This window comes from Rutilus rutilus (genome assembly GCF_951802725.1).
Source record: "Rutilus rutilus genome assembly, chromosome: 1".
In the NCBI taxonomy this organism is placed as follows: domain Eukaryota; kingdom Metazoa; phylum Chordata; class Actinopteri; order Cypriniformes; family Leuciscidae; genus Rutilus; species Rutilus rutilus.
In genome coordinates, this window is record NC_140209.1 from 20,029,723 (window position 1) to 20,044,858 (window position 15,136).

The 15,136-nt window shown below is 39.9% G+C and overlaps 1 protein-coding gene across 18 annotated transcripts in view; it reads left to right on the forward strand.

The window, feature by feature from the left end:
• Window positions 1-15,136, forward strand: part of LOC311291627 (uncharacterized protein) — a 106,542-nt gene that overhangs the window by 68,203 nt on the left and 23,203 nt on the right. For 13 of the 18 annotated variants that reach the window (XR_014627584.1, XM_084410766.1, XM_084410768.1 and 10 more), the window contains one exon: window positions 11,959-12,231. Coding sequence is in view for 16 of the 18 variants with exons in the window: in XM_084410766.1 (XP_084266892.1) it covers window positions 11,959-12,231 (273 nt within the window). In the remaining 2 variants the exon portion in view is untranslated. Of the gene's footprint in view, window positions 1-7,523; window positions 7,797-7,882; window positions 8,171-8,247; window positions 8,543-8,643; window positions 8,763-10,558; window positions 10,578-11,958; window positions 12,232-15,136 lie in introns of those variants that run through there. The other 5 variants (XM_084410765.1, XM_084410764.1, XM_084410777.1 and 2 more) reach the window with 2 other exon arrangements.

The window sequence follows — 15,136 nt, forward strand, 5'->3', positions numbered from 1 at the left end:
ATCTGAATTGTCTTACTAATTTCCTTTCCCTAATTGAATATTCTGTCACCATTGTTGAGATGCATACACTGATTCTTGATGTCTGTGTGTGCCTAAAAGAAAGATTTGTTTTATCAGAACAACTTTTAAGAAAACCTTTAGATTATTAAAAAAATTCTGGATGTTATGCTGTAATCTACAATATACATTTAAATCAGAGATTAGACTTTAAATGAGTTCAGTGATTCAGGTCAAATTATGTAAAAAACATAATCAACACCACCTGATCAAGCTTTCTCTTTGTTCATCTAGCTGTTATAATTCAGATACAACAGCCAAACAAAATCTAATGTTAACAGTTTAAGGGTCAAGAGCCCAACTAAAGCAAACACTGATCTCCATAACGGTGTTTAAATAAATATATTTTCTCCTTCAGTGATTCTGCTTGTTAACATCAGGTGTCTTCAATAATGGTCAATCATCACTCAATTAATCACTTAATTAGCTCATTAACTTTAACAATCTTGATTGTTAATTTAACACTCATATTTTAACACTTTAACACTCTTGAGTCTGGAGGCAAATAAACTCCCAGGAGAGTTCATTTAACACTGGAGTTTTTGCTGTGTTATAATGATTTAATATCAGTAAATTGACTAACAAAACTTTTATTTCTTTTATTTCAAGGCTACTCAAATATAGTGATAAGTTAAAATCTACCTTAAATGATTAAGGTATCATTAAAACCTTAAAAAAAAAATACTTAGCAGAGGCTGTCTTTTGATATTGTACCTTAACCTTTAAAAGAAACGGTATGTACCTTTTAATGCTTGGGGACATATATGTACCTTTTTGAACCTCAAAAGGTACATATATGTACCTTGGGGGACAGAAATGGACTCCTGCTGTACCCCTATTTCTGACAGTGTATGCAGCACTCTAAAACCAGATTGAAATGGGTCTAAAATATTAAAAGTGTTCAGATAAAAGGTAAACTGTAACAGTGCAGCTTTTTCCAAAATCTTTGAAATAAAAGGTAGTTTAGAGATAGCCCGCTAGTTGTTATGCACGGTGTGGTCAAGGTGATGTCCTTTCAACAGGGGCTGTACGATAGCATGTTTAAAACTTTCTGGGAAAACCCCGTTTATTAAAGAGCTATTTATTATAGCTAAGAGGATGGGGCAGATTGTGTCTAAAACTTCTCTAAACAGACGTCCAGGCAATACATCTGATTGACAGAATGTGAATTTCATCTGAGAGATAATGTTAAGTAATTGAGATGAAGACACTGGTTGAAAGTTTGTAAAACGACTGGATGTAAGGACCAGTTCAGAGTGATCTATGTCAAGAGGAGAGAGGCGTAATCTAATTTCCTGTATTTTCTGAACAAAAAATTCAGAAAATTGTGTGCACATCTCAAGATTCACATCAGAAACTGAACAAACCACAGGATTAAGAACCGAATGTATGGTTTTGAACAGAACTTTTGGCCTATTGGCATTTTTTGCAATCAGGTTTGAGAAATATTTGGATTTTTCCTCACTAACAGAGTGTTGATAGACTGTTAAGCAATCTTTCAAAATTTGGTAGGACACTTGAAGCCCATCCCTTTTCCACCTGCGCTCGGCCCTCCTGCACTCTTGTCTGAGAGTACGAGTAGATGCATTTAACCAGGGCTGAGGATTAAAGACCTTACACTTCTTGCGCTTAAGTGGAGCAACTGTGTTTAGAGCAGTACAACAGACAGATTTGAAAGTTTCAACCAGTTTTTCAGTATCCATACAAGGTGACAGATAAGCATTGGAGTTTGAAAGTAGTTTGGAATAAGATTCAGAGAACTCGAGAGCAGTAGTTGCATGAAAAACACGAGAATACTGTACAGGACGAGAGAGGATAGGCTGAGTATATGAAATAACAGGCTCAAACACCACAGGAAAATGATCAGAAATGCCAGTATCAAGTACTTCACAGACTTGTTCAGAGAAACCACGAGACAAAACAAGGTCCAGTGTATGGCCTAAAATATGTGTCGGCCTGGAGACAGACTGTACAAAATTAAGTGAGTCCATAAGGTTCAGAAAGTTTTTAACCATCGGTTTAGATGGGCAGCAGACATGGATGTTGAAATCCCCCAATACCAGCAGCCTGTCACAGCGAGACACTTGATTTGACAGAAACTCAGAAAACTCGTGAATAAAGTTTGTATTGACTTTGGGAGGTCTATACACTAAAACACAAAGTAGGGGGCCATTTAGCTCAATTTTTAGGAGCTGTGCCTCAAAACTAGAAGAGGCATCTATAGGCATAAGTCTGCATTTAAATGAGTTTCTAAAGATCGTGGCTAAGCCACCACCGTGACCACTTGGCCTAGGGGTGTTATAGAAAGAACAGTCAGATAGGGATAGCTCACTAAGAGACGACTGGTCACCATTTTTTAACCATGTTTCGGTCACAAATAAAACGTCAAGTACATGAGAAATAAAAAAGTCATTTAAAATGAAGGTTTTATTTGACAATGACCTGGCATTGACTAGAGCCATTTTAAGTGTCGTTGATGATGTGGTAGTGTCCAGTGGAGCCCTTGATGAAACATATTCCAGACAACGGAGATGCGCAAAGTTCCCATTTCCATTCTCATGACATGTTTTAGTATGCAGTCGGCGAGAGGAAGACCAAACGACGGGAATAGTACATCCATCAGCCGAGATTGTAGAAGCGTTTATTGCACACTGTTTGCGACGGGAACCCCGGTGTATTTAGTGAAGGATACAAATTTAAGAATATGTTTAAGATCTGCTGATCCTACTTGCTTTATAATATCACATGAAACACTAAGGTGAACTACACTGTATTGGGCATTCAAAGTGAACATGATGGCATCAATTTACTGATTAGAAGTCAGCTGTAAGTCAGCTGTCTAAACATTGTAATAGTCAGGAGTTTGGTTAGTCTTTGATCTTCCAACTAAGAGTTGAACTGTGTGTGAATGTTACATAGTCTTCGGTCTCGTGACCATTTGTTGATTATACCAGCACTTTTAAGGACAGCCCACTGAAATGCCTATAAAGAAACCATGTAAAAATAAGTTAGTCAGACAGATTTGGGAAGAACTGCAGCCGTGTCAACGCAAAGTCCTCAATAAAGAATAACTTTGTTTGAACGTGATCCCCAAAGTCTCCTGGTTCTGCTTTGAAGAAAGAAAAACTTTACAACAGATGGTGCCTGCGACCCGGATGGAGAAACTGAAACTCAACAAAGAATGAACTTTCCAGACTGCATCTTGAAACTTCAAGCTCCAGATTGAAAACTTCTAGTTCCAAAAAGATCTCAAAGACTGAATTTTTCCAGACGGAATCTTTCTCTACAAATGAAAGACTTGGTGAGTTTCACTCCATTAAAAGAACCAATGCAGACCAGTACAAATGTTTTCCTCTGCGCCGTTCAGAGAAGTAGTTAACAAACAGCTGTAGAGTTTGGTTAACTAAAGATAAGCCTCTAAAAAGTTTTCTTTTAGAGATGAAATTGATCCTCTGTTGTTGGCAGGGAAGATTAACAGTTACATGTTAATATTGTTTGTACCTTTGTAAGCTAGAGAAGATTTAGCCTCATGTGCTAATAAGATTGTACCCTCTGTTTGCAAGACAGTAGAGAGAAGTTTTTTTTAGTGTTTGTTTGTGGTAACAGAAAGTCACAAAATGGTTAGAAGGAATGCTAGGCTGATTTCCACAACGGAGAAAGGTGGATTAGCTAGCCCGTTATGGACAGACAATGAGTTTAAGTCCTTGTTATCAGAGCACATGGACTCAATCGTGACTGAGGAAGTCAGATTGAATTTAACAAAGAAATTTGGCATTGATGTAGTCAAAGTTTGGTCAATTGAAGATTGTAAGAAGGTACTAGGAGCAAGTATTCGCAAGAACGATGTGAAAGCCATCATCTGTTGTCACAGAGAATTTAGCTTATCCATTGCACAAGAACAAGCTCGTTGTATTGCTACGTTAAACAATCAGATCAAACAATTGCAGACTCAGGTGTCCTGTCTCAAGACAAACGTGGGCCATAACAAAGCCTCAACAAAATGTGATTTAGTAGACCAACAGTCAGATGAAAGCTATCCTGATTTACAGTCTTTTGATAGTATAGAGCAGGGGTTTTCAAAGTGGGGGCCGCCAGGGGGCGCCAGGGCGGCCGCAGCAAGTTGGAAAAAAGCGGAAAAAAAAGTTGAAATTTTTTTATATTTATATTAAATATTAAATATTTGCTAATATGAATATTGTTATGAAATAACATTATAATAATTTGTTGCATAGCCTTTCTGAACATTATACTTTTAATGTTAATCTTTTAGAGATTAACTGATTAATCGGCTAGTGACAAGAATTGGCCGTTTTTCACGTGATTTTCAGTCTGACTTATGCGATTCAAATGCACTCGGGCGCCGCATGAATAACATCGCGCAACATCAGCATCACACATGCACACAGAACGCACATGTAGGAAACCTTTGTGAATTACGGCCGTTTCAGACCGCGAGCGTCGCGTGAGCAGCGCAAATTTTTTCCGGCGTGCATGTTCAGTGAGTGTATTCACACCGCGAGCAGGAGCAGCGCGTGAGCGTCAAGCAGGTGAGTCGCATGAACAGTAGTGAAGCGGAGGGTTTCGGCGCCGAGTCTATTTTTGCTGCGCTGCTCACGCTCAATTAAAGTGAAGGCACACTTTTGATGGACAAAATAAACATAATTAAACAAAAATGCACATAATTTGCATGTATAGTGTGTTTGAACAAGAACTGGAGTAGGATTTTTGTCTTAAGACAAAAATATTTATAGAAAATGTATCCATTTAAACTTGTTTTTATTAATCAGTTTGGGTAAAAGTGGTGTTTTATTATATATATATATATATATATATATATATATATATATAATATTTGTGTGTGCTGTAAAGTGGTTAGAAAAAATGAAATCAGAATCGGCTAAAATCTGTATCGGCAGGTCAAACTCAATGAAAATCGGAATCTGCCTTGAAAATTGTAATCGGTGCATCTCTATAATCTTTCTGATATCAAACACCATCACATAATCTGATGTACACCTAGATGTTTTATCTATTTATTTCTACACGTGCCGTAGTATTGTCGATGGGTTCAATAACACATCCTGCAAAAGGGGGGCCTTGGCCAGAACCTAGTGGTATTTGGGGGGCCTTGGCATGGAAAAGTTTGGGAACCCCTGGTATAGAGGACAATGTCAATGCAGATGTAAATGCAGTTGAAGTGTGCGTAGCTAGACAAAAGCCTCAGGGAAAAGGTGTTGATACAGTTCCATTTGCAACCCCCATACTGCAGGTACAAGCAGTCAAAACATCTTTAGGTCCGAAAGATATTGAGAGAATTGCTGAAAGTTTGCCATCAGTGCAAAGAAATTTTTCTGAATTTAGCAAAGCATTGATCAGTAAAATGCGTCTTTATGACATGTCGTTGGCAGAAGTTACACAGCTGATATCACAAATTCTAACTGAATCTGAATTCAACAGGTTTGAGTCTGCTGTTACTTCCGAACTGCAACATGTCAGTAAAGGCGATTTGAGAGAAGGTGTTTTGAAAATCCTAAAGAATATCTTAGGACCCAAAATCGATTGGTCGAAAATTACCAATTGTGTACAAAAGAAGGGTGAAACTGTTTGTGAGTAGGCCTACACAGAGAGGTTCTGTCAGGTAGCTGTAACGTACAGTGGAATAGTGGATGATTCCAAAAGTGTGTTAGCTGACAAAGGAGCTCTAATCCGAATTTGGGCAGATGGTCTTGTAGCTGAGTACAGAACAGCCTTGCCATTCCTAGATATTACGTGGGCTAAAAGAACTCTCAGAAGTAACCTAGAAAGTTTAGCTATTTGGGAAAGAGATTCTGATGTCAAAGAGAGAGTAAGAACTGCAGCCGTGTCAACGCAAAGTCCTCAATAAAGAATAACTTTGTTTGAACGTGATCCCCAAAGTCTCCTGGTTCTGCTTTGAAGAAAGAAAAACTTTACAACAATAGCGAGGCCGGCGAGCAATTCCAAGAGCAACACAGTGATTGTAGAGTCTGGTAGGCAGTTTTGGCCGGGCTTTTGGGTTTAAATGATACAAATCCAGAGACGAATAAAAAAAAGCCATATTATAAATCCACAAGCCAGAAGGCAGCAAGGAGACCTGGGACACCGGGCAAAAATCAGTAAAAGCAGACAAGAGACCCACGACGAGCATCAGAGCAAAAAGCATCCTACAGCGCATAACGTTACTCGCTGAAAAAACTAGCCAGATTTTAAAGACCGCGTTAGCCAGCACACCGAGCAACTAAGCCACTTCACAGCGCAAGTATATGAAAAAGGCAACCCTTTCTAAGACCACCTCAGCCAAGACTTACGTATGAACCAGCCACCGATAAACCGACAGAAAGTGTTAACTTACTCACGGAAGACGGAAAGGAGCCCGTTGCACAGTGGCGAAAGCTTGCGTTAGGCAGTTAATCCAGCTTGAAAGGGATCATCCAAAACAATATGGGTCATCGTGTTAGAGCAATCAAAACATGAAACAAAGAAGAAAAAAAAAGGTCCAAAGTCCAGATCTCAACAAACATGTACCGGAGAACAGCGGCAGTCAGGCACGCCAGCGTTCGCTCAAACCGGAAATCCTTTCCTTCACTTCCTAGTTATCATCTACACTCACTCCACACTACACTCCTACACTCCTTATCATTTCACTGTTTTACTCAATAAAGTGAAGTTTCAGCTATATAAAGTATTTAAATGCAGTGTAAAATTTAATTGTGTATTAAGAAATATTATTGTTTTAGTGAACTCGATTAAAATAAGTTCAGAGTACTCAAAACTATTGTTTCTATAAACTTAATTTAATTGAGGCAATCGGTTTCCTTAAATGAAATGAGTTAGCTTAACTTGTTGGCTTTTACATTGTACAAGAGCGGCTTGTTTATTGTAAATATGCAGTTATCAAAGTTACTGTAGTAGCTTTTTCTAATCTGACCTTTGTTCCCAATTTTCCCAATTTGCTACTACTGTTGGTTGAGCTGGATATAGCTTGACTCGTGCAGTTGTAAAGATGAGTATAAGTTAATTTAGTCGGTCCAATGACCATTTATTGTTAATGGTGAAGAATGTTACATAATCTTGAAGTAAATAAAACAAACAATTAAATTAAAGTAGTGTAATAAAGTAGTCTATTAATGTAGCAAACGGCTTGTCACGTCATGGCACCATAGAGCACACCACACGGTCAAAAGACTGTTTGCCCTCTCTGCCACCCCCTGATACTGTGGCTTCCTGTCTTTAAGGCCATTCCCCTTGGGCTCCACATTCAGCCTGGCTGAATGTGGACAGGTGGCAGTAGACAGACCTGTTGCCATATACTGTATAGATACTGTACAAAGTTTCCAAAGTTACTAGCCACTCAGAATTTTCAAAGGAAACATTCGTTGTATTACATTTTATGTAATTAAAATAATTAAAGCCCCCCCCCCCCCCCCCCCCCCCCTTCTTCCTTGCAGAGAAACATTCGCTGTATTACATTTACACTGGATTGTCCAAACCTTTGGATCTGCCGGGCATCTATGAATTCACTGGTATGGGTCTGCTAGACGACAGACAGATCGACTATTACAATAGTAAAGAAAAGAAAAAGATTCCCACACAGCCCTGGATGAAAGAGAAAATGCAGGAGGATTACTGGGAAAAAGGCACTCAGTCCAGAAAGAGCAAAGAACAGTGGTTTAATGTCAATATGAAGATTCTGATGGACCGCATGAGACACAATACATCAGGTGAGGAACATTCATGCTGTTTAACCTTATGTTCTAGTTTTATTATTGTTATCATCTTACAAACATTTTGATTCTTCATGTTTCAGATCTGCATGTTCTTCAGTGGAGACACGGTTGTGAATTTGAGCAGCAGGGAGATAGAGTGAGGTTTCTCAAAGGTGTTTCTGAGTACGGCTATGATGGAGAGGACTTCCTGTCTTTTGATGATAAAGAGTCTCAATGGGTCGCCCCAGTTCACGCAGCTCTGCCAACCAAGAGAAAGTGGGACAATGTGCCGATCCTAAACCAATACACCAGAGGCTACCTGGAGAAAGAGTGTGTGGACTGGCTCAACAAATTCAGAGAATATGGAGACGAGGAGTTCAGAAACGGCTGTGAGTAAATGTGTTTGTATTTGTTGATGATCAGCAGCTGATTAAACTGATTGATGAACTGATTTCTGTGTTTTCAGCTCCTCCAAAGGTTCATGTGTTTTCAAGGAAATCCACTGATGAAACCAAGCTGAAACTGACCTGTCTGGCCACCGGCTTCTACCCCAAAGATGTGACGATGATCCTTAGGAAATATCACACATCTCCGTGTAAACCTCATATTGAATCCTCAGGAATCAGACCAAACCATGATGGATCCTATCAGCTGAGGAAGAGTGTGGAGATCAAGGAGGAGGAAAAAGATGAATATGATTGTCTTGTGACTCACAAGAGCATCAAAGAACCAATTATCGCAAAATTGGGTAATTAAAGCAGGTACACAGAAAGACAGAAATATCACCTGATATTGTAATAAAAAATGTATTTGCTTGTGAAATTCTTAATTAAACTTTTGATCTTTTTTTGTATTTGTATAGATGGACAACAGACTAGTCTGCTTTGACAGATTGGAGTTACACCCTTTCACACTAGAAGCAGATGCAGTGGAAATTGGTTTAACATGCTTTTTAAGCTCTACTTTAAATAATTGTAACACTGCCCAGCCAGCACAGCCATGTGGGGCCCAAATGGGTTTGACCTGGGCTATCTAACTGGGACCCAGCCAGTTTTGTCCTCGGTTTCCATGTTGGCCCCACATGGGTTTGCCCAGATGAAATGAACACTGCTTAGTATGCACAGTACAGGCTGTTAAATGTAACACTTCATCAGTGTTGGAGGTAATGAGATAATTAAGTGATTGAATAATGATTGTGCATTAATGATGAACACCTGCTGTTAACAAGCAGAATCACTGAAGGAAAGAGAAACACAAGAACTACTTCCAGCCACTGCCTTGGATGAAATCAACTGAAGATAAAATACATTACATCTCTCAAGATCTGATTAAACAACTCCACAAACAGCATTACCAGCTTCACTTATTACAAACCAGACTGACTTTATTTCTGTCAGACATCTAACTAAAGAATTAAGAAGAGGTTTAGATGTTGATTACTTTTTTGAAAGTAATAGTTTGATTTGATGTTACCATTGTGGCGATCAGTGTGTGCTTTAGTCAGGCTCCTGACTTTTTAACATTAGTTTTTCTCTGGCAGCTGTGTCTGTTTGTTATGGCGAGAACAGCAAGAGAAAATATGATCAGATGCTGTAAGCTGATTGATGATATGAATATGATCGTCATATAGTGGCTTAACTCATTGATTATTTTTGAGGTTCATACGGGTAGTATGTTATTCATTTTGTTTTATTGTTGTGATTCTACAGCAAGAGATCCAGCACAGTTTAATCAGAACATCAAATGATTTTTAAAACACCATTTACATATGTTGGACTACAGAAAATTCCACTTGCACAGAGACATCAAGAATCAGCATATGAATCTCAACAATGGTGACATGCTTCATGCTGCAATGCATTCTGAGTGCATCATACAAAACTTATCCATGGCTCCCAGAATGCATTGCAGCATGAAGCATGTCACCATTGTTGAGATTCATATGTTGATTCTTGATGTCTGTGTGTGAGTAAGATTAGGAGGAGCCCAAAATATGTAAATGGAGTTTTAAAAATAATTTGACGTTCTGATTAAATTCTATTATTCTCTTGTTGTAGAATCACAACAATAAAACAAAATGAATAACATACTACCGTATGAACCTCACAAATAATCAATGAGTTAAGCCACTATATGACGATCATATTCATATCATCAATCAGCTTACAGCATCTGATCATATTTTCTCTTGCTGTTCTCGCCATAACAAACAGACACAGCTGCCAGAGAAAAACTAATGTTAAAAAGTCAGGAGCCTGACTAAAGCACACACGGATCGCCACAATGGTAACATCAAATCAAACTATTACTTTCAAATAAGTAATCAACATCTAAACCTCTTCTTAATTCTTTTCTGTAGACATCTGACAGAAATAAAGTCAGTCTGGTTACTAATCAGTGAAGCTGGTAATGCTGTTTGTGGAGTTGTTTAATCAGATATTGAGAGATGTAATGTATTTTATCTTCAGTTGATTTCATCCAAGGCAGTGGCTGGAAGTAGTTCTTGTGTTTCTCTTTCCTTCAGTGATTATGCTTGTTAACAGCAGGTGTTCATCATTAATGCACAATCATTATTCAATCACTTAATTATCTCATTACCTCCAACACTGATTCAGTGTTACATTAAACAGCCTGTACTGTGCATACTAAGCAGTGTTCATTTCATCTGGGCAAACCCATGTGGGGCCAACATGGAAACCGAGGACAAAACTGGCTGGGTCCCAGTTAGATAGCCCAGGTCAAACCCATTTGGGCCCCACATGGCTGTGCTGGCTGGGTGCCTATGTGTTGGTAGTGTGTTTTTTAGTTTACATGTACCCAAATAATTGTATTGATGTCTCAATCAGACTGAAAAGCCTTTATGTAAACACATCAATGGTTCCAATTGAGCTCGATCCAAATAAAACATTTGTGTAGACCAACAGGAAAAAAATAAGCATGTAAAAGCTTGAATATATCTTTTCCTCAGTCGTATTCAAAAACACCTTGCGCACCTGCAGTGCCGTCAAGTGTATGTTTACATTAATTTTACATCTTACATATGTGCATCTTATGAAAATCTCACGTCTTACAAAGTGGTCAGTGGAGGACTGAATATTTAGTAAATATTTGCTAAAGAGCTCTTCTGTCAGATATGTCAGCTTTCTTGAAAGATGAAAACAATCTGCAAATCTTCACTAATGAGTATCTGACAAATATACACTAACTCTGATTTGTGAAAATTTTGAGAACATTAAATAAAACCAACATCTAACGAAATGTAACTGGAAGTCTTTTTTATTGTAAATATATTTTTCATAAATGTATTTATTCACTGAACATTGAACTGTCCATCATTGTTGTTGATTTTAAAAGTAATACACCACTCTATAGTCTGTGCACGATTAAGATATTCACTGACTGCCTAAACTCGCTCTGCTTAAAGTCATCGTTCGATTTGCTTGTTGGCAAAAACTTAATTCTGCTGTTGGCAATTATTTCCTCCAGACGTTGGCGAAGGAACGATGTAAACATCAGTAAAATCCACCCTTCAAGGCGTTTCAATCATGGACATGAGTGTTGCAATGAAGGTTTCTGCTCAGCTTTGTGTTTTTCTTCTTTATGGGACTTTTCCTTCAATTCAAGCAGGTAAAGGATGATCTTTTGCTGCATTTATCAGAGAACCAAAGTGAAAGTAACACGTTTGTGCTTCCTGATCATAAACGGCTTAGTAACGACATAATTAAAATTTGATTACAAACTTATGCAAACATTGTATATGAAATGTAAGATAATTAAATGTAGGCAAGTTTTGACAACTTAATCCTGTTGAACCTGTAATAAGTTAGCATGTTTATGTTTAAGCGGATTCTAGTGAATACATGAAAATAAGAATCTTATCCAGATCTTATCTTATAAGAATATTATCTTTATCATACTGGATAAAGAAGTTTATCCAGTAGGATCTTTTTTGATTATGTTAGGATTCAGATTTGTGATTAATAATGTCTCTCGAAGACTTACAGGTCTGGCTTTATATATTTTCTTAACATATTATAAGATTAATTGTATTTGTGTATTTCTGTAACAGAAATGTTTCGAAACTATCCTGACTATCCTTCAGAAACATACCACTTTTATCACATTTACACTTAAGTGAATAGTTATTTAATGCATATGTTATTGCTCTTCATCACAGAGACACACTCGCTGTATTACATTTACACTGGTTTGTCCAAACCTGTGGATCTGCCGGGCATCTATGAATTCACTGCTATGGGTCTGCTAGACGACAGACAGATCGACTATTACAATAGTAAAGAAAAGAGAAAGATTCCCACACAGCCCTGGATGAAAGAGAACATGCAGGAGGATTACTGGGAAAAAGGCACTCAGTCCAGAAAGAGCAAAGAACAGTGGTTTAATGTCAATGTCCACATTCTGATCAACCGCATGAGACAAAATGAATCAGGTGAGAAACATTCATGCTGTTTAACCTGCTTATATGTATTAATTCAGTAGAGGTCAAAGCACTGAAAGTGCTGGAACCCTAATGTGTTTGTAGGCTACTGACTTTCTTCTTTTCCTTCTAATGGATCATAACTTCAGAACATTAAGGGCTAGATACAAACATATTTTTTTCTTGAATCTTTTAGTCATGTATCTCATTTTTTGGTCATGTATTTCATTTCATTTGTGACTATAAAATATTTCAGCCAAAGTTTTGAAATTTTCCAAAATATATATATATATATTTTTTAAACTCCTAATAGGCAGTTGGTCTGATCTTCACCAAATTAGCACCCATTCGATAGGGACAGTGCTACCAAAAAGTTATCAAAAGAACTCTGATTAGTCAAAGCATTGCAAAGATATAAGTTCATGGTGAGGCAGTGCTGAACGCAATGACCAAGCTTAACGAAACTTGACACACAAAGACAGCAGTACACTCTATGACACACACCAAGTGTCGTAAAATTCCGCCAATAGGGGGCGCTACAACAACAAAAAACATTATAATTCAGCAACTGTATGATCTATGAAGTTGAAAATTGTTATGCATCTTATTTGGTGGACATCATATCCTCTAATACAGTGGTTCTCAAACGTTTTACACCATGTACCACCTCAGAAAATATTTGGCTCTCCAAGTACCACCATAATGACCAATATTAAAATACAGTTGTGTAGTAGGTCTAACTATTCAGCTATAGCAATGCACAGCTCAAAAACGAGGCAGTTTTATTTATAATAAGAATATTTATTATTGTCAGCCCCTTTTTATAGTGTAAAAACGTACTCGGTTACTAACGTAACCTCGGTTCTCTCTAGTAGAGGGAACGAGTACTGCGTCTTAGCTAAGACGCTGCGGGAAAAGTCTCTTTTCACGAATATTGAAGCAAAAAATTATCCTTAATTTTAATATTTGTAAAACGCATTTGCAACAGTATGCAGCCATAGGCAAGACGGCTCGTTTGCTCATTGGCTGTTCTACTAGCAAATGCATAAGCCTATCGAGCGCAGGCTGATGCAACATCAGACCAATGAGGCCACTTCCCGCCGACGCGGGCGTGGCCTCGCCCTATAAAGGTAGCTCGAAAAGGCTGACTCACTTGATTTATTTCAACGAAGAAGCGAACCAAAGTGAATCGTACGCACGGCAAGGAACGCAGTACTCGTTCCCTCTACTAGAGAGAACCGAGGTTACGTTAGTAACCGAGTACGTTCTCTTACGAGAGTTCTCTCGTACTGCGTCTTAGCTAAGACGCTGCGGGAACCCAATGTAAGACGCCGTGCGTGCAGGGATTAACAACCATAAACCTGGAGGCGGACCCAGGATTTACAGTGCACAATCACCAGAGGGACTCACATAGAGTCCTAGAACAAGAGGAGGAACTCTCCGTTCTGATACGTGGCTGCGTCCGCAGACGCAATATAAGACATCACTTAGACAAGACACCCTTGACTAAAGTGGGAATATGGGTCTTACGTAAAACTGCCCGTAAGATAGTAGTAACGCACTGTGCTTGCATTCTCAGTGTTCAATTACACCGATAACAGCTTAGCCTGCAAAGCGGGAACCTCGAGGTTATAAAACCTGATAAATGTAGACGGCGAGGCCCAGCCTGCCGCCATACAAATATCCTGTAGAGATATCCCACTAGACCAGGCCCACGACGAGGCAACGCCTCTCGTGGAGTGCGCTCTGACACCCAGCGGGCACTGAAGACCTCTGGAGGTGTATGCTAACGCTATGGCGTCAACTATCCATCTGGATAGGCTTTGTTTCGAAACAGCCATTCCCTTGGAACGTCCACTGAACGAGACAAATAGTTGCTCAGTCTGTCTAAAGGCAGCAGAGCGAGACACATAGGCTCTTAAAACCCTGACAGGGCAGAGAGAGCTCAAGTCTCCTTCCTCTTCTAACACCGGCAGGGCGGACAGGGATATAACCTGAGCCCGAAACGGCGTGTTGAGGGATTTCGGCACATAGCCGTGCCTAGGTTTGAGTATGACTCTCGAGTCACTAGGCCCAAACTCCAGACACGACGGGCTCACCGAGAGCGCGTGCAGGTCCCCTATGCGCTTCACTGAAGCAAGGGCCAGCAAAAACACTGTCTTAAATGACAGATGTTTGAGACTAATCGTCTGGATGGGCTCGAAAGGGGGACCTTTCATGGCCTCCAGGACCGTAGAGAGGTCCCAAACAGGGACCGACGGGGGTCTGGGAGGGTTCAGTCTCCTAGCTCCCCTGAGGAAGCGGATGACCAAATCGTTCCTTCCTATCGACTGACCGAGCGTTGTCTCAGCGAACGCTGCGATAGCCGCCACATATACTTTGAGCGTGGATGGGGCTCTGCCCTTATCCAACAGCTCTTGAAGGAAGGAGAGAACCTCCGTTACCTCACAGTCGAGGGGTGAGCATCCCCGAGCCACACACCAACTGGAGAATACCGACCACTTTGAGGCATAGAGCCGTCGAGTCGACGGTGCTCTAGCCTGAGTGATAGTATTTAGCACTCCTACTGAGAAATCAGCGGGTAACCGTTGAGAGCCCACACGTGTAGGGCCCACAACTTCGGTTGAGGGTGCCAAATCGAGCCCCTGGCCTGCGAGAGAAGGTCCCTTCTCAATGGCACCGGCCATGGGGCAGTGTCTGCCAACTGCATCAGCTCTGGAAACCAAGGTTGGTTCCTCCAGAGTGGTGCTACAAGCAGCACTGAGCATTTCGTTTCCCTCACTCGTTCTAACACCTCTGGAAGGAGGGAGACGGGGGGAAAAGCATAGAGCGGGCAGCGCGGCCACCTCTGGGACAGCGCGCTTTCGCTCTTGGAAAAGAACGCGGGGCAGTGAGCGTTTTCGCTGGACGCGAAGAG